Here is a 20,631-nt window from a genome sequence, read left to right on the forward strand (position 1 = left end):
TCACAGACAGACCCACACACAGATACTTTTTCACTGATTAGCATTCGATCAACTTTAAATCTGCCCTTGAACCATTAGTACTCAGTAAAACTGACAGCCCTGGTGGTCTCATTATCTCCAGCTCAGGATAAAAGGTGGAGAATCTCTAAAGCAGGGGTGGGGAACCTACGGCCTGCGGGCCAGATCCGGCCCGTTGCTAAATTTAATCTGGCCTGTAGCACCCCCCCAACCCACTGGAGGGTTGGAGCTGCGAGTACTGAAGCCCCCAGCCTCTGTGCAGAGCTGTGAGAACTAGGAGTGCGGAGGGTACTGCAGCACCCCCCAGATTTTGCACAGGGTCCCAGCCACGGCCCCACGCCCAGGGTCCCAGCTGGCTGCTGGACCCCCGCCCGGGGTTCTGCCCCGGCACCGCACGCAGGGTCCCGTCTGCTGGCTCCGCACCCAGGGCTCTGCTCCCACCCCCAGCTGTGGTCCCAGCCTCAGCCCCCTTACCCCTGTCCACATCTCGCCCCCCCTCCCAGAGCCACGGCCCAGTCTTGGCCCCAGCTCTGGGGAGAGGGGGCACAGACAGGGGTAAGGGGGTGGAGCCAGGTAAAAAGTTTGGGGACCACTGGCTTTCAGTACCTCCACTGTAAAAATTGTTCCAGTGCCACAGAGTGTGGGTCTGGCACCGCGAGCGCCGGCTTGGCCTGCTGCGGGGGGAAGCCCTGAGCCTTCACGCCCCCACCCCCCCCGTGGGTAAGTGGCCCGTGACTGATTCTTTTCTGTGGGTCAATGGCCCGTGATAGAAAAAAGGTTCCCCACCCCTGCTCTAAAGCAAGAGAGGGACTGTGGTGACACCGGAGGACTTGCAGACAGAAAATCCAAACAAACATACTTGAAAAACAGTGAATTCAGCAGGAAGACCAAGCTCAGGTTAACGTTCACAGCTGCTAAGAAAGGAAACCCCAGGGAGTGCGAATGTAGGCCGCGAACCCAGTGTGTATGTGCTGTATTGAGAGCTGAGGAGGGAATTCAGAGGTTCCAAATGATTAGTTGACTATCTCCATCCACAATCATTGTCCCTAAGAGATTTCCCCAACTCTGTCAATTATCAGTGTAACATAGGTGAGAAAATCCCCCAGGTGACTGTTTATTACCTGTGAATTTCTTCATTATGGTCTCCAGAGATGCATTTCCTTGAGAAGATTCCCAGATTCTCCATTTCAGTTCAGAAGAAAAGGCCACTGGGTTCTGAAACTTCTCCCTCTCGCATCTGAAGAACAACCCAGTGTTACTCGTTGTGGAGTTCGGTCATATTTGTGTTTTACTAACTGGTGTTTTACTCCAGTGAATGGTTGTAGCTCAGCAGACCCTGGAGGATTAAAGTCTCTGTTGCCCCAGGAATTGGTCCAATCCCAGCTTGGACACTACAAGCTTCCCCTTCATTCTGGTGAGACTGATATTGAAAAACTGCCTCCAGTTCTGGTGTCCCCATTTTAAAATGGTCGTTGAAATACTGGAGACGGTGCAGAGAAGACCCACGAAACTGATTTGAGGGCTGGTAAAAATGCCTTGCACTGAGAGAACCCTGGCACTTGAGTGTGGGGTATAAATACCGTCATGGGGAGAACAGACTTGGTACTAAAGAGCTCCTCAGTTTAGCAAACAAAGGCACAACAAGGACCAATTGCTGGAAGCTGAAGCCAGAGAAATTCCAATGGGAAATCAGACAGACATTGTTAACAGTGCGGGTGGATTAACCATTGGAAGAAACTGCAAAGGGAAGTGGTGGATTCTCCATCTCTGGACAGGGGCGCCAGAACACGGGGGCCGTGGCCCCATCACTTTTAAAAGTGGGAGAGCTCTGCTCTCTGCCTTTGTACCTGCCTTAAAGGCAAGTGATGGGGGGAGGGGGTGGAGAGGAGTGATCAGGGGGCAGGGTCTCAGGGGAAGAAGCAGACCAGGGCTGGGGCCATGGTTTGGGCACCGCTGCCCCTCCCCACTTCTAGGGAGCTTCAAGTGTTACTGTCTGTTGATGTCTTTAAATCTAGACTGACTGGCTTTCTGGAAGGTGCTTTAGTCAACACACGTTAGGATTTAGTCGAATTCAAGTGATTGGGCTGAATACAGCAATAACTGGGTGAAATGTAAGGACCTGTGATACAGAGGCACCGACTCCAGAAAAAAAATCGTGGGTGCTCAGCACCCCCCAGCAGCCCCATAGATCAGCTTTCTCCCCTCCCGCCCAGTGCCTCCCGCCCGCTAGCTGGCCCTGCCGATCAGCTCCTCCCTCTGCCTCCCACCCACCGGGGATCAGCTGTTCAGCAGCAGGCAGGAGGTGCTGGGGGGAGGGGAGGAACAAGGGTGGGAAGAGGCGGGGCAGGGCAGGAAGAGGCGGGGCCTTGGGGGAAGGGGATGAGTGGGGGCAGGGCCCGGGGCCGAGCAGGGGTCTAACACCCACAGGGAAATGAGAAAGTCGGAGCCTGTGCTGTGATATATAAGAGGTCGAATGTGATGATCTTACAGTTGTTTTTGGCATTCAACTTTATGCATTTATGAAACTCAGTAATATCATGGGGCAATGAGTTCCACAGGTTAATAATCAATTGTGTAATAGAAAAAAACAGCATTTCCTTTTCTCAGCGTTACACTAGTTGCCTTTCAGTTGCACTGAACGTCCCCTCGGTCTTGTATTGTGAGTGTGGGTACGCAGGATCCCCTGACTTATATCCTATACACCATTTAAGGGAGACAATTAGTGACAATCCTTGTGGTGATGTAGATACCCATCGTACCAGGACCTGGCGTGAGACCCACTAACCCATTTCAAAAATAATTTATGTTCTTATTTAGTTCTTTGGATACATACAATGGTCAGTCCACTAGCACAGGGGTTCTCAGCTTACAAAGGCCAGTGTGTGTACACGGAGGGACGGCAAACTACTGAATGAACTTGCACTGCCCGAGGGAGCCTTGAGCAGTGTGGGTCAGTGCAGTTCTGGGGGGCAGGACTGGAGCTGGGGGGAACTGGCTGGCGCCTTCTATTGCTGGTTCATCAATGGCTGGGAGAGGATTCATGTAACACAGCTGGGCAGGTCCCTGCCCGTAGGTGTCTGTGTCAGAGCAGGGCCTGTCAGGCTTGTAGCTTGACATCAGCATCACAGTGCGAGAGGCAGCCCAGGTTGGGGATTTGGAGGGCTCAGCAGACCCACAGTCTAGGCTGTGCCCCGGGAACCCGTCACACTGATGTAAATCTCCCTTGTGGCAAATTAAACCGATTACTTCTTGTTCTGCCCTCAGGGGACTTGAAGAACAACTGATCACCGCTCTCTGTAGAACAGCCTCAGACATAGCTGAAGACTGTTCGCAGGGTCTCCCTCAGTCTAGAGAAGAGAAGGCTCAACACACCCATTTATTTCAACCTTTCCTCACAGCTCATCCATTCCAAACCTCAGATATTTTGTTGCTCTCCTCTGAATTCTCTCCAATTTTTCCACATCTTTCTGAAAGTGTGATGCCCAAAACTGGACACAGGATTCCAGTTGAGGCCTCACCCTGGCAAGAAGGGTGGAACAACGTCCTCCTGTGTCTGACATTGACACTCCTGTTAATACATCTGTGGTGGGTGTTCACCCCACATCAACCCCCCAAAAAGAGTGAAGGAAGCTGAGAAAGAGGAGATTAGAGAAATGGGCCACACATGAGCGGTTTAGGCCAGAGAAGCAATGCCTGATTGGACGATGAAGCTCATCTGAGCAGGTGGGGGCTGGGCTAGGATACAGCCAGGAAGCTGGCAACAGAAATTGGCTGCAGTGAGGAAGTCTGCAGCCCCCCTCTGTGCATTTGAACGGGAAAGAGGGAACCCAGGGAAAGAACAGCATGCTGGGAGCCTGGCCCTGAGGGAAGGGAGTACTTAGAATCAGAGGGCTAGAAGGGACTGCAAGGGTCATGTAGCCTAACCCCTATAAGAGAGAAGGGTGGAGAAGAAAGCCTATGGGAGTGGAGTAGGAAGCAGCCCAGGGAGCGAGCAGACCTTGCCTGCATGTGGTACGGTCCCTGGGCTGGACCCTGGAGCAGTGGGCAGGCTCGAATTCCCCTACCAGCCACTGATGGAGCGGCATTGCCTGGACAGTGGGACCAGGGAGACTCTGGACCCAGAAGGGGAAACCATTTAGTGACCTGGCTGGAGGATTAGTCACGAAGAGGAAGCTGCAGCTCTTGGAGCGAGAGATGAGGCTGCAGAGTGAGCGCAAGACAACAGGGGAGAGACGGCAAGGGGAGATGTTGGCTGTGGAAGAGAGCTAATCCCCCAAACAGCCAGGAGGAGGCACCACCTGCGGTGAATACAGCAACCTGGGACAACATCCCACAATGACATCTGCCTTTTTCACAAGAGCATCACACTGCCGACTCCTTCAATGTGTGATCCACTGGAACCCCCAGATGTTTTTCTGCAGTACAGCTCCCTAGCCAGTGATTCCCCATTTCATAGTTGTACATTTGATTTTTCCTTCCAAAGTGCAGCACTTTGACTTTATTGAATGTCCTCTTAAATCGATTTTAATCCTTCCTCCTCTGCCCTGTGTTTCTTGTGTATATTTAGACTGTAAACTCCTTGGGGCAGGGACTGTCTCTGTCTGTGTGTCTGTGCAGCACCCAGCATATTGGGATCTGATTTTGCCTTGGGCCTCTAGGCACTGCCATAGTACTACTGATAATAGCACATTATAAATTCCTTAGAGCAGGGAATGTCTCTTCCATCATATCTCTTGCCACGCCCAGCACACGGATAGAGCTCACTGCATAATTAGAAACAATTAACAAACTAGGTGGAGTTTGGAGACTATGACCTAGAAATGAGACCCATTCTCCATCCCCAATCTCCTGAAGTCTCCATTCCACCAGCTACACTATAAACACCCCTGTCTGTAGGTAAATCACTCTTTTTTCAGGCTGCTCTATTCTGGAGTCTAGTCAAAATGACAACAGCCCCAAGATTAGATTTAACGGAGACAGATTGGGAACCAGCCCCACACTCTGCACTGCTGGACCATGGGGAGCCAGGTCTCGTGTCCAAAATCCCTTCCCTGCATTGGGAAGTGAAAGGGAGAGTGAGAAAGAGCCACCTACCTGCTCAAGGTGCCTTTCATGTCCTAGAGGAGAAAGATAAAAGGAAATTCAGTCCCATCTCTCACACTAAGGATCCCTCCTGCTCTGGAGGGGACTCACTTTGTCTTCACAGTTTGAGGTTCAAAGTGAAATTATTTGTTATTTATTAACACAAACAAAAACGTTGAACGTGTTGCCTTTGCTCCTTTGGAAAAGTGCTGTAAGTTCAGGATCTGGGCCCAGGAAGTTTCTACGTGGAAGCACACTAGCTCTTTGAATAACCACCCGGCACATGGAATCAGAGGGCTCAGTCTAGTGATGAATGAGGTTTAATATCACTCTGGATACTGTGTTATCCATATCAATAGCAGATCACTTTTTGAGTTTTGGAAAATGCTGGGTCTCAACGACATCTGGTGGCAGTGAGTTCCAGTCTAATTACGTGATGTGTGAAAAAATGTTAGTTGGATCAGGTTTGAATTTGTCACCTTCTAATTTTATTGAATTTCCCTTTGTTCTTGCATTATGAGACAGGGAGAACAGAATTTGGAGTTTGCCATTTTTGGAGGAGTCTTCTCCGACTAGAATTCAAATGCAATTTTTTTTTACATTTAGGGCTTGATCCAATGCCCATTGTACTCAAGAAGTATATTTCCATTGACTTTACTGGGAATTTTATCAACCCCTTCAGGAAAAATAATGTATATTTTAGCAATACTCTATGTTTGACCATTCACTCCTACACTCCAAAAGTGAAGGTTTAGGAGACTTTCTTGCCCTGAGAAAGGTTCCAGGGAGTTTCTAACACCGTCTCACCTGCAGGAATTCACATGCTGGCAGCTGGCACTTCTGCTCCATCTCACTGATCAGGGAACTGAAAGAGGATAGTTCCTCAGATAGTTTGGCAGCATACTCATCCCTCCTCTTTTCAATTTCCTTATTCAGCTCTTCCAACTGGGCCAGCAGGAGTCGCTCTTGTTCCTCCAGAAACTGACGCAGTTGCTGAAATTCAGCCACAATCTTCTGCCTCCCAGTTTCCAGCTGTTTCTGAAATGACGAGACACAAACAGGGAAAGCACAAGTCAAGGACAGGAACATGGAGTGAGTTATGGGACATTTTATAAAGCCTTATGTATGCACACGGGAGCATGTCATTGCAACCCCAGAGAATTTAACTCCTGATATTTTATTGAGAACAAACTCTATGCTCAGTAGACAGACAATTTTCCAGTGGATTTTCAAGAATCCTAACGGGTGTTTAGAATATGAATGTATCTTGCATGATTAGGATATTCTGTTATCAGTGGCGTCTAGAAAACCAGATCCTTCAAACAACAGAAAGTACAGCAGGTGTGGGATCCAGGACTGGACAGGCAAGGTTACTTCTGGGGAGCAAACAGCAGAACCCAAATTCAGAAGCACTAGACTTGAACTGGGGAGGCTCTGTGGTGTCAGAGCTGCCTCCACAAAATACACCTAGTGAATAGGGTCATGTTTCTAAAAATGGATTTAAAATTAGAGCAACAATTGCTCTGATGAGCGTTGAATGCACAGGTTAGGATATATACATTTTGTCACATCATAAATCTCCAATTTTATCCACAGAGGTATTCTGAGCACAAACTGGGTGGCTGGCAAGACACCTTTTTGCAGGTTCAAATCTGAGTTTGCAGGGCACTTAGAAACGTGCGCATGTGAACTGGACAGAAGCCCACCAATTCATGCTCTTTCTGGAGCAGTCTAGCTCCTGATACCCCAGGAGCAAGAAACTTACATCATATTTAGAACCCAAATCTTCTTCATGGCAACGTCTTGCAGCGATATCACTAGGGCCTGTTCCAAAGCTCACCAACATCAATAGGAGTCTTTCCAATGACTTCAGTAGGGTTTGGTGAGGTGTTAAGTGACCAGCCGTCCCTGGGGCAGCAGATTTCTCTAGTGGCTGCCCGCGCTATTCTGTTGTGGTTATTGTTCGAGGCTTTTCCCTTAGCCCCGCCCCTGGTTCTTGTCACGCAGACAGAAAGCAGAAGACCAAAAGTCCGAAGCGCAGGCAATGCGATGTTTGCTGGGGTTAGTTCCAAGCAAGGATATCCATAGCTGTACACACCAGCAGAGCCTTTACCCCGCGTCCCCCTTCCCAGCTCTATACATCAGCAGAGCCTTTACCCTGTATCACCCTCACCACAGAGCCTTTACCCCGTGTCCCCCTTCTCGGCTCTGACGCCGCAGAGCCCTTACCCCGCACCCCCCTTCCCGGCTCCAATGCCGCAGAGCCTTTAGCCCGTGACCCCCTTCCCAGCTCCAACGCCGCAGAGCCTTTACTCCTCGTCCCCTTCCCAGCTCTGACACGCAGAACCTTTACCCCATGACCCCATTCTCAGCTCTCATGCCACAGAGTGTTTACCCGCGTCCCCTTGTGACATTATTGACAGAATCTGTAACCGTACAGATCATTGTTGCAACCAAAGTCCTGTAGTGGCACCAAATCTTATATAAAGGGGGTCAAATAAGGTGCTAAGACAAGGTTATGGTTTGCTGGTTATGATTATGCTGTCTATATGTGTGTATCAGTTTTGTAGTTGAAGTTATGAATATTGGCTCTATCCTGTCTGTATTTCAAACTTGTGCTGTGCTTCTGGGTGACACCCCAGACAATTTGGTGTCAGCAATGCCTACCCTGCTTGATGGCCCATCACGGACCATCAGCTATACAATGGACCCATTGAGAGAAGGCAGATACGCCTTGTGACTCAGCAAGGTATGCAGGGACATGCCTATGGACAGAACTCTGAGGTTTTTCCAGGCCATGTGATGGACAGCTTGTCCTTGGGACAAAGAAAGCAGAGACCACATGGCAAGAGACTATAAAAAGCTGCTGCAGCTCCTCCATCTTGTCTTCAGTCCTGCTTCTTACCTCTGGAGGGACTTTGCTACAAACTCTACACAAAGGACTGAGGACCCATCCCAGCTGGGGATGTTCCAGAGACTGGACTTGAACCTGCAGTTTATTCTATCACTGCTACAAACCTGAACCAAGAACTCTGCCATTACTGTATGTCACTGATTCCATTTAACCAGTTCTAGCTCTCATCTCTATCTTTTTCCTTTTATGAATAAACCTTTAGATTCTAAAGGATTGGCGACAGCGTGATTTGTGGGCAAGATCTGATTTGTATATTGACCTGGGTTTGGGGCTTGGTCCTTTGGGATCGAGAGAACCTTTTTTCTTTTACTGGGGTATTGGTTTTCATAGCCATTTGTCCCCATAATGAGTAGCACTGGTGGTGATACTGGGAAACCGGAGTGTCTAAGGGAATTGCTTGTGTGACTTGTGGTTAGCCAGTGAGGTAAAACCAAAGTCCTGGCTGGCTGGTTTGGTTTGCCTTACAGGTAGAAAAACCCAGCATAGGGTTTTAACTGCCCTGCTTTAAGCTGTTTGTCCTGAATTGACCCTCTCAGTTGGGTCCCACCTGAACGAGCATCATTACATCCCTCTTCCCAGCTCTGACACCACAGAGCCTTGCCTGCAGTGCGCGCCCCTAGTCACTCCCCTTACAACTTGTGGTCATGTTCCGTTCTGGAGGGTCGGGAGTCTGAGGTCTTCATCCCACCTCTTCTGTACCCCAGGGGAGGGGTGAGGAGTGAGGTTGTGGCCTGGCCAAGGCCGGGCATTTCTTTGGTTTTTAGTGTTTCTTCCTCCCCCGTCCCCCTTTGCCCCTCCTAACTGGTTGCTTGACCTTGGCTTGAGAGAGGAGCCAGGCAGCCTTCCAGTGTGTGCTCATATTTAAAAATTTTATTGAAGCTAATGTTATATAAATTTATATAATACATAGGTTGGGAAAAGAGAGTGTCTGTACATCTGGGTATAGTGCTTAGATTTTCCACAAATATAAAGTTAGTTTTTAAAAGTCACCCTGTAACACGTTCTCTGTTCTTATCCGTTCCCATCATACTAACAAACCCATCTGGCCAGGCAGAAGCCACACACAGTGTCTTTGTCCTTTGTCCTTCACACACATTAGTAAGGATGTCAGAATATCTAAAGTCAAACCCAAAATTCTATCTCAGGTTAACAAACAAGCTTATATGCTAACAGTTCTGTCTGTTGAAAGTAAAGCCAAAAAATGGAAGAGGAATTTGCAAAAAAATTTGAAATTTCAAAGTTGTTTCCATTTTTCAGTGTTCAAAATGGGACTTTTAATTTGTTTGAAAAATATCATGAAATAACTTGAAAAAAATTCACATTTCTGTTTCCCCTTTTTCCTAAAATGTAATAAAATAATGTCCATTTCCACAACCAGCCCATTTGTTCCTTTTATTCCATTCTCTCCGGAACGCTTCAAAAGTTCTCCCATTTTAGAAAAATTGGCAAAAAGGAAAATATAGGAGAAAAAAACTGGAAATTATTCATGTTATTGTATCAGTGGCTAAAGGGAGGAAATGGGGAAGCAAAGGGATAAAAACATTTGAAATTCTGAAAAAATTTCAGCTTTTAAAAACCAAAATGGAAACTTCAGTTTGAAATGAAAATAAACATTTTTGTTCATTCTGAAGTTTCCTGTAAAAAAAACTGCTTATTTATTTATTTGTAAAAGACATTTTCCCATGGAAAAAAATTGTTTTCTACTAAATTCCATTTTCCTACAGGACTTTTTTGTGGTTGAATTTCGACCAGCTCTAGTTGAAAGACTAAAGGAGAAACTACTGTTAGCTAAACAAATTACACTCACATTATCAATGGAAATATTTGGATTATTAAAACTTCCCTTAATGCTCCATTTTCGTGTTTATACTCAATTAAATCAGAACAGTTTTTCTTTACAATGAGAATAAATAAGTAACAATCTTTCATGGAAGGGAAGATGTTTCTCAATGTTCTTCTTCTGTTAGACTAAACAGAGTATCAATAATGTCCCTGTGCACGTTTGTCTCTGAGTAAGAACGGCACCTACCAGTAGTTTCTGGCTTGTATTTTCCCCACTCGATTTATACGACAGAATCTCGTCTCTCTCTTTCTTCAAACTCTCCAAATGGCTCTGAATTTTTTCCTAACAAAAGAAAAACTGGTTTAGTTTCAGTTGCTTTTGGAGGCTTTTCCCCATTTTATTTATATTTTCAAGAATATTAAATGCATAATAAAATGGGTGAGTGCTCCAGCCACATGACTATACAGTCCTTCTCATGCTTGCGGTCTCTCTCTCTCCTGCAAATGACTCTCTAAGTATTCATCCCCAGTGGAACAGCTTCAGCAGGAGAGATGGAGGGAGCCCCACCTCAGAATATCCCATAGAGAGGGGGCAGATCCCTGTTCAAATCCCGTCTCCTCATCAGGTGGAAGAGGGGCTTGAACCTGTGGCCTCCCATGTCCCAGGTGAGTGCTCTAAACACTGGGCTAAAAATGATGAGGGAGAGCGTTCTGTGAGTGACCTCACCTGAGGGGCCTCAGGCCGCCTACCAGCTTAGATCCCAGACAGGAGTTAGGTGGCCTAAGGCTGATCTTCCCTGGGGCTTAGGTGGGAGACCGGCATTGAGATGCAGTGCACATGGCCAGAAGTAGTAGCACAGGTGCTGAGGGAACTAGTTACTGAAAACAGAGGCCGAGGGCATTTAGGCACCTCCAGGGCTCAGCAGGAATGTTGTACATTACAGTGTAGCCTCAAACTGGGGTTTAGGCTCCTAAGTAAATACTGTGAATCTAGGCCTTACTGACAGGGAAACTGAGCTAAGGACAGGGCTTGACTGAGGCTTCACTGCCTCAGTGCACATGTGTTCACACTCTGCTCATGCTCACTGCAAATTTTCTGAGCAGTCTCCGAACCACACTGTCACCCAGGGCATGTTTTGATACATCACCGGCCTTGGCATTTCTAAGTGGGCCTGAGAAATAATCTTCCCCCTCCCCCTACGCATAACCAATTCCTGACTCCCACTAAGCACTGGGATTGCCGGAGAATGTAGGGGAGAGTCAGTGAGATGAGTCACTGGGACACCGTCCAAACAGCTCTAACCCAGTGACACACAGAAACTGGGGGCAGGTACCATCCTTAAGTCTTCTTTACCCCCCCCCCCCTATAGAAAAAGCTGCTTGAGCCTTGCAACCATATGTGACGTTATTGATATAATCTGGGACCATATAGAACATGGTTGCAACCAAAGTCCTGTAGTGGCACCAAATCTTGTATAAAGGGGGTCAAATGAGGCGTCTAAGACAAGGTTATGGTTTGCTGGTTATGATTATGCTATCTGTATGTGTGTATCACTTTTGTAGTTGAAGTTGTGAATATTGGCTCTATACTGTCTGTATTTCAAACTTATGCTATGCTGCTGGGAAACATCCCAGACAAGCTGGTGTTAGCTCTGCCTAGCCTGCTTGATGGCCCATTAAGGACCATCAGCTATACAATGGACCCATTGAGAGAAGGCAAATACGCCTTGAAACTCAGCAAAGTATGCAGGAACTTGCCCATGTGACTCCAGACTCCATTTTGCTGTAATTTTCCACAGTGAGAACAAAGAGGTGTTCTTACACCTGAAAAAAACTATAAAAGGTTGATGCCTCGTCTTCAATCCTACTTCTTACCTCTGGAGGAACTTTGCTACAAACTGAAGCTCTGAACAAAGGACTGATGACCCATCCCAGCTGGGGATGTACTCCAGAGACTTGATTTGAACCTGCAGTTTATTCTATCACTGCTACAAGCCTGAACCAAGAACTTTGCCATTACTGTATGTAATTGATTCCATTTAACCCATTCTAACTCTCATCTCTTTTTCCTTTTATGAATAAACCTTTAGATTTTAGATTCTAAAGGATTGGCATCAGCGTGATTTGTGGATAAAATCTGATTTGTATATTGACCTGGGTCTGGGGCTTGGTCCTTTGGGATCAGGAGAACCTTTTTCCTTTTACTGGGGTACTGGTTTTCATAAACATTCATCCCCATAACGAGTGGCACTAGTGGTGATACTGGGAAACTGGAGTGTCTAAGGGAATTGCTTGTGTGACTTGTGGTTAGCCAGTGGGGTGAGACCAAAGTCCTCTTTGTCTGGCTGGTTTGGTTTGCCTTAGAGGTGGAAAAACCCCAGCCTTCGGCTGTAACTGCCCTGTTTTAGCAATTTGTCCTGAATTGGCACTCTCAGTTGGGTCCCGCCAGAACCACATCGTTACACCATAGTGATTAATGTACATCAGTTACATTTTCAAGACTCTCTGCTATAAAAGAATTTAACGTGCCTTGGTTTTTATTTTGGAGAGGGACGAGAAGGAGAAAGGGGAGTGTTGCTTGGTTGAGTAGGAAAATATGGTAAGGAATGGACATAATTCTTTCCCAGTTGCCAAAGCCGGCGTGTTCTCCTCCCTGATCCTCCACCTCCTTCCCTCCAGATAACAGGACCCTGGATCTTCATTTTGAAAATATGGTCACCCTACCCCTGCCTCCGCAGATTTCAAGAAATGTGCTGGAATGGGCCAGGCCCCCCCCAGCCGTTGTCCATTGTGTCTGAGAAGCAAACCCTGCTCCCCCGACCCTGCAACAATTAAAAGGAAACTCTGTGAGCTGGAACTTGTGGAGTTTCCTGCCCCTGTGTGGATTTTTCCCTGCACAGGGGCTGCCCTTGCTCTAGGGCACACAAATCATACCCTGCTTTACATCTCCTGGTACTATTAAAGCCATACAGCCCTGCTAGCGTGGGTGTAGTTACAGCTGTATAACCGGGTGTAGCTTATTCCTGTATGGAAAGGGAAACAAGCGTTCCTGGCATCAGACACCTTTATACCAGTACAACTTGTATCCACACCGGGGGGTGGGGGGGGGGGGGTTTGCTGATATAACTCTTGTTTAAAAAAAAAAATCCCAGCCCTCCCCAACACAGATCGGTGCAAAAACTATATGCAGAGCAGGCCTTAGAAACATGTCTCCTCAACGTTCTTCCTGTGTGAAATCCCTTCTGCTTTTCTACCTTCTCATTGTAGGAAGCTAGTTATATTACGTTGCTGGTTTTGTATTTGTCAGATGGCTGTTCTGATTGTTCGAGCGTGTCTGGGCCGGGATGCGTCCCAAATGCAAAAATTACCTGGTAATCCACAGCAGCCTCATCGAGAGGAAGCACGGAGTGGTCTTTGTGACTGCGGGACTCTCTGCACACCACACAGATGGGGGTTTGATCCACTTCACAGAAGAGTTTCAAAAGCTCCTCGTGTTTTTCACACGCTTTCTTCCCCCTCGGCTCTGGGAATTTTTTGGCTATTTCAACTACATTCCTCAGCTCCCGGTTAGGCTGGAATTCCCCTTCCTGGAATGGTTCTCTGCACTGAGGGCAGGAATACCGGGGGGAGGTTTTGGACTCCTTACAGTACTGGGTGATGCAGGATCGGCAGAAATTGTGCCCACACTTGAGAATCACCGGATCGTCAAAAGAAGCCAGGCAAATGGAACAGATAACAGCCTCTTGGAGATCTTTTACCTGACTGCTTGCGGCCATGGCACCTACGAGACCGAGGAAAGTAACTTTTACTTTCACTTTGCTCAGCAATGTGTCTATCCCCGACTGACGCTGGCCTCCGCCCTTCCTGCAGCCTACTGCAGCTGCCTGCCTGGTGCCTCCTTGCTGAGCTGTTGTGAATGTGTTCGCTGGAGACTGGGATCCTTCCGTTCTGGAAAGGAGAAAATATAAGGAGATAGGAGAGATGTAGATAAAGATAAAATAATGAATATATTGAACTCCTACATTTGTACAGATTAGACTTTAAACAAATATTTCCCCATACAGTCATAAACAGAATTAAGTAAGACAAGTCACTGAAGTGATACAAGCATTTTCTAAATAAAAGAGCCAATCATAAAATCCCTCATTCCATGCCCACGAAAACTTTATAGAGGCCAACAGTATTGGCAGAATTATGCCATTACACTTTCCTTCAACCATCATAGTTAGAAATTATTTTTAAACATTTTGAAACAGGATCTGATATGAGTTAGAAATAGATCAGATTTGCCATCTGGGTTTGATTGGGGCTGGAACTTTGCCAAAGTTCTGGTGTTCTCGATCTAATCAGCTCCATTCTAATACAAATAACAGGTGTAATTATATTATTACTGTATGTCGCAACATTTAAAAACTTCCTACGAGTTATCTAAACAATTAAATTTAAAATCCAGAACTACAGAGTGTCATGTTAAATCCGCTTTTTAATGTATTTGAAACATTCAACTACATTCAGTGTTGCCAACACCATGTATTCAAAAATCATGAATACGCCCTAAAAGAAAAAAAAAAGAAAAGAAGAGTGAGAGATTAAAAAAATAACACATTTAATTTTTTTTATTTGCCTTCTGGTTACTGAGCCATCAGATAACACATGTGTCGTGTTTTCAGTAGCGTTGGTTGAAACAGAATTTCTGTTCCATGGGAAGTTCTGACATTTCTAAATTTATTTTGATTCTGAATCAGAATTTAAAAAATTGAAATTTTCCATTAAATGAAAATGTTGAAAAAAAATTCATTTTGGGTCAATCAACACATTTCATTTTGATGAAATCAAAATGTTTCATTCTGCTTTTGACTTAAAAAATAAGATCAAATTTCAAAATGAAAAGATGTTTTAAAACAAAAATGTGAACCAATCCATTGTGAAATGTCAAAAGGAACATTTCAACATTTTTGACCTGAAACTCAAAAAAGAGTCCTACAAAAAGTGGAAAGTAGGTCAAATTATGGAGGATGAATATAAAAGAACAAGACAAGCATGTAGGGATAAAATTAGGAAGGCTAAGGCACAAAACCAGATTAAACCAGGTAGGGACATGAAAGGTAACAAGATGACATTTTACAAATACATTAAATTCAGTGGGCAAATGCAAAGTACAAGGAAGGAATAATCAGTTACACAAATACAAAATGGGAAAGGCCTGCCTAGGAGGGAATAGAGCAGGAAAGGATCTGGGGGTTATAGTGGATCTCAAACTCAATATGAGTCAACAGTGTAATACGGTTACAAAAAAAGAATACATCCCAGAATGATGTTCTAACAGGAATGTTGTAAACCAGAAATGAGAAGTAATTCTTCTAATCTACTAAATACTGATAAGGCCTCAACTAGAGTACGGTGTCCAGTTATGGGCACCACACTTGGGGACAAATTGGAGAAAGTCCAATGGACAGCAATAAAAATGATTAGAAAAATAACCTAGACTCATAGACTCATAGACTCTAAGGTCAGAAGGGACCATTATGATCATCTAGTCTGACCTCCCGCATGATGCGGGCCACAAAAGCTGACCCACCCCACTCCTGGAAGAATTCTCTCCCTTGACTCAGCTGTTGAAGTCCCCAAATCATGATTTAAAGACTTCAAATCGCTGAGAATCCTTCAGCAAGGGACCCCTGCCCCATGCTGCGGAGGAAGGCGAAAAGCCTCCAGGGCCTCTGCCAATCTACCCTGGAGGAAAATTCCTTCCCGACCCCAAATATGGCGATTAGCTGAACCCCGAGCATGTGGGCAAGATTCTCTAGCCAGACCCTCTGGAAAAAGTTCTCTGTAGTAACTTTTAATATCCCATCATTGACCATTGTTACTAATTACCAGCAATGGCACGTTATTGACCTATTGACTAAAATCACTTTATCTCATCAAACCATCCCCTCCATAAACTTATCAAGCTTAATCTTAAAGCCAGAGAGGTCTTTCGCCCCCACTGTTTCCCTCGGAAGGCTGTTCCAAAACTTCACCCCTCTGATGGTTAGAAACCTTCGTCTAATTTCAAGTCTAAACTTCCCGATGGCCAGTTTATATCCATTCGTTCTCATGTCCACATTAGTACTAAGCTGAAATAATTCCTCTCCCTCCCTGGTATTTATCCCTCTGATATATTTAAAGAGAGCAATCATATCCCCCGTCAGCCTTCTTTTGGTTAAGGTAAACAAACCGAGCTCCTTGAGTCTCCTTTCATACGACAGGTTTTCCATTCCTCGGCTCATCCTAGTGGCCCTTCTCTGTACCCGTTCCAGTTTGATTTCATCCTTTTTAAACATGGGAGACCAGAACTGCACACAGTACTCCAATTGAGGTCTCACCAGTGCCTTGTATAACGGAACCAGCACCTCCTTATCCCTACTAGAAATACCTCGCCTAATGCATCCCAAGACCGCATTAGCTTTTTTCACGGCCACGTCACATTGCCGACTCATTGTTATCCTGCGATCAACCAGGACTCTGAGGTCCTTCTCCTCCTCCATTACTCCCAACTGATGCGTCCCCAGCTTATAACTAAAATTCTTGTTATTTATCCCTAAATGCATAACCTTCCTATGAGGAAAGTTTATAAAAAATAGGTTTGTTTAGTCTGTAGAAGAGAAGACTGAAGAGGGGAATGATAAGTCTTCAAGCACCTAAAAGATTGTAAAGAGGAAGGTGATAAATTGTTCTCCTTATCCACTGAGGCCAGGACAAGAAGCAATGGGTTTAAATTGCATCAATGGAGATTTAGTTTAGATATTAGAAAAAACTTCCTAACTGTCAGGGTGGTTAAGCACTAGAACAAATGATCTAGGGAGGTTGTGGAATCTCCATCACTGGAGGTTTTTAAGAACAGGTTAGACAAGAGAGGCTGATGCCTTTGCAGAGAAACTTGGACTCTCTGGCAGGAAGTATCAGCACCTAAGGCAGCTCTCTATCAACTGTGATTTAGGGTTTGTCTACACGGCCACTTTACAGCGTTGTAACTTTCTCACTCAGGGGTGTGAAAAAACACCCCCCGAGCAATGCAAGTTTCAGTGCTATAAAGCACCAGTGTAGACAGTGCACCAGCGTTGGGAGCCGCACTCCCAGTGCTAGTAGCTATTCCCCTCGAGGGAGTGGGGTTTTTACAGCGCTGGGAAAGCTCTGTCCCAGCGCTGGTGCCATGACTACACAGCAGTGCTTTAACATTGGTAGTGAAGACATACCCTTAGTAACTGATGATTAAAGGCACAGGCACCTTTACTAGTTACGAAGTCCAGGGTTCCGTGTGTGTTCACACAGCAACTTTTCTGCCATGGCTGCCTGACCATGTGTGTAATAGGCTAGGAAGGATTCGATTTTTATTGGTAAATGTTGGTAAACAGCAATTTCATCAAACAGACAAAATATAGTTTTATAAATAATAATTGAAATTTACAGGTAGGGCAAGGTAAGAAAAATGCTGCTTGAGACCTTATTAGAGTTTGATTTAAGGATATTTATTTTTTATTCTCTGACGTGATATTGACAATTTGTGTTTTAATGGTAATAAAACTGAAACGTTTTGAATCTCAACATCTGTCATTAAATAATTGTCTGACCATCCCCCATAGTGTCCCATAACTGTGAAAATTTAAATTGATAAAAATAAAAAGCGTAAAATAAACATAGATATTTATCTACTGAAATTATATAATATTTATATAAAAAAATCAAATTCTGCCAAGCCTAGTGAATTTTGGTAAAAACTAGCCAATTGTCCCACTGTCTATATGTCAATGAGGAAAACCATTGTTAGCTGGTATGGGTTACCTTAGGCTGCCTGCATTTTCAAAGGACTGAAGATTGGAAAGGCCTGTGTGTGATTTGTAGACACACTCGTTATGAACTTACACTTTGCAAATGCAATAAACTCACCAGGATGTGGCTAGTTAAATAGCTAGGCAGGGGATTTGTGCGTGCCTATGCACAACTGCATTAACTATGCACAAGTGTAGTTGTGTGTTTGAGTGTAACCTCAGTCACTTTTTTTGAAAAAAATGTGTCTCCTGCCAAAGCAAAATCTGCCCCAAATTAACAGATGTTAAAGCCATTCTTGACCCTCTGTTCTGACCGCTAACATGATACAAGCCAGAGAACCCCCACCCAGACATTACTTCATACAGCCCAATAACTTGTGGTCAAGCTAGGGGGATATAATTATGGTGAAAGCCAACAGATGGCGCTGTTACACATAGTTTTACAAGTTCTTTTCTTAGTGCCCTGGTCTACACTACGAGGTTAGGTCAAATTTAGCTGCCTTAGGTCAATTTTATAAGCAATGTGTTTACACAACCAACCCCGTTCTGTTGATCTAAAAAAGCTCTTAAAATCGACTGCTGTACTCCTCCTCTCCCGGCGAGCGGAGTAGCGCTAAAATTGTCTTTGCTGGGTCAAATTTGGGGTAGTGCAGATGCAATTTGACAGTATTGGCCTCCGGGAGCTATCTCCAGAGTGCTCCACTGTGACCAGCATCTGTACAGCACTTTCAACGTCCGATGCACTAGCCAGGTACACAGGAAAAGCCACCGGGAAATTTTGAATTTCATTTCCTGTTTGGTCAGAGTGGCGAACTCAGCAGCACAGGTGACCATGCAGTCCTCCAGAATTGCAAACGAGCTCCGGCATGGAGCGAACTGGGGAGACACTGGATCTGATTGCTGTATGGGGAGAAGAATCCTGTTGCGCGGCCAAACTCCGATCAAAAAAGAAGAAATGCTAATATATATGCCAAAATCGCAGTCTTTCACGACCAATGTTAACGGGGGAGGAACTATACTATGGAAGGCTCAGATCAGCTGAGTAGGCAGGTAAATAACTCCCCATCACAGTGGATCGTGGCAGGAGAATCCACACTAAGAGCCCAAGGCTGTAGAACCCACAGGCTTGGGGAGGTGGGATCCACAAAGGTCTCAGGTGTGCGGAGGGGGGGAGTTAAATAGGGCTACATCATGACATATTAGGATGGGGTAAATAATGCTGCATTGGGACGTACAGGGACAGGGGGCATCCAAAGGCATAAAAAAACCCAAACAAAGACTCTGTCTCACAGAGAAAAAAAAAACGGAAGTGGGGGAATGGGGGGGAGGAGAATAGGTCCTCGCCTGGGGGAGAGAAGTGATTGAACATTGCGAGGCAAGGAAGAGGGCGATGGGGGGGCCACCAGAGTGTGCGTGTGGGGGGGCGGAGAGGGCTGAGGGTTTCCATGTTTCCCCCATAAGCAGGACAGCAGAGAGCTCCCCCCCCACCGGCTCCTCTTCTGCATGTGGTAAGGGCTGCATTTCCCTAGGGCTGCCCACCCCCCTGTGGGTGGAGGGGGGTGGTGGGGATTTCCCCGGCTCCCCTGGCTGCGGGGAGCTCCCCACCCCAGAGCACCCCCACCCCTCTTACCGTCTATGTTCTCCTGGTCGCTGATGTGCTGCAGGTTGCAGTCGGTACCCGGTCGTCGCGGCTCAGTTCGGGCCCAGGGAGGTAGGACTCCAACCGGGAGGGGGCATTGCCACACAGGGCCGGTGCAAGGATATTTTGCGCCCTAGGGCGAAACTTCCACCTTGCGCCCCCCACTCCTCCTTCTCCTCGCCCCTCCCCACCCCCCCCGGAGCGTTGCTTATTATAAACTTTCAAAAATGAATACTGCATAACATGGCATTGTTCATTAGATTTAATACACGTTCTGGCTTATGGGGAAGGGTGGACTACCTGCCGAGCTCTTAAGAGAAACTGAAGGCATAGGACATTTTGTGAGAGCTAAAATCTTCCCCGTATATCATGCCGCAGGAGGGCAAAGCCCGGCTAGCTGCTGTTCTCCAAGAAATAATAGCAATAATGACCTTTACATAAAATGATATTTATCCAGAATGGAAGTTGGAGAACACTCTTTTTTCATGCAGTATGTATAGTATAGTAAAGTGTATACCTTGAACAGCATGCTGAACACTTAGAGCATTAATACCCATTCAGATGGAACAAATTGTCAGTTCCATGTAATTGATGATTAAACAACAAATTCAAGTATATCCGTCCCTTTTCCAGATATTGAAGATTAGCAGGAATATCAATCTATCTTAGTTTTACTTACTCTTCTGCCAATCACAATAGCATCTGAGCACTTTTGACATAAAATCAATAGCAAAAATCCCTTGTGCACTTCATGATGTCTCTAGTACTTCTCCTTTTACAGGGTCAGAACTCTGCTTGGGGCTGGGGGAGTTTTCGGGTGGACTGGACTTTGGGGAGGGAGATAAAGGGCCACATAATTATCTTATTACTATTATAATGTATATATTTTTAATTATAGAAGTACCTTTCTCTTCTACTTCACTACTTGCTTTGGATTTGGGGATCTAAAGTGCATATGCCATCTCATGCCACTAGAGTAATAGATGTCCCTTCAACACTGATTTAAAGTAAATCTGTGGGGGGCTCCACTGCCTTCTCTAGAAGGAAAGAAAGATTTCAGGGGAGGTCAGTAGTAGCTTGCTCACCTCTTTTCTTTTTTTAGCATTTTTTGTCTTAATAGGGAGGCTTAGCATCAAATCCGCGGACCAGCAGATATACATTCAAGTTTTTGATTTTTGTTCTTGCTCAGTGTTCTGATCAAGTTAATAGCACTTCTGAGAGATCTACTACTAAGCAATACGTAAGAGCTTAGCTAACATTATTTTGCGGTGTTGATGTTGTTGCGTTGGTCCCAGGATATTAGAGAGACAAGGTCGGTTAGGTAATATCTTGTATTGGTCCACCTTCTATACTGATTAAATTCAGTCTAGGTGCCTCCAGACTGT

The 20,631-nt window shown here is 45.6% G+C and overlaps 1 protein-coding gene across 1 annotated transcript in view; it reads right to left on the bottom strand.

The window, feature by feature from the left end:
• LOC135974906 (tripartite motif-containing protein 10-like) overlaps positions 1–13,747 on the bottom strand; it is an 18,981-nt gene extending 5,234 nt beyond the window's left edge. Inside the window, exons 1-5 of the mRNA XM_065564116.1 lie at positions 13,165–13,747; positions 10,044–10,139; positions 5,908–6,138; positions 5,113–5,135; positions 1,140–1,255 (exon numbers count right to left, since the gene is read on the bottom strand). Of these exons, the coding sequence (XP_065420188.1) occupies positions 1,140–1,255; positions 5,113–5,135; positions 5,908–6,138; positions 10,044–10,139; positions 13,165–13,572 (874 nt within the window). The 5' untranslated portion in view covers positions 13,573–13,747. The remainder of the gene's footprint in view (positions 1–1,139; positions 1,256–5,112; positions 5,136–5,907; positions 6,139–10,043; positions 10,140–13,164) is intronic.
• Positions 13,748–20,631: the final 6,884 nt, after the last annotated feature.

This window comes from Chrysemys picta, chromosome 12 (assembly GCF_011386835.1).
Source record: "Chrysemys picta bellii isolate R12L10 chromosome 12, ASM1138683v2, whole genome shotgun sequence".
NCBI classification, from domain to species: Eukaryota; Metazoa; Chordata; order Testudines; family Emydidae; genus Chrysemys; species Chrysemys picta.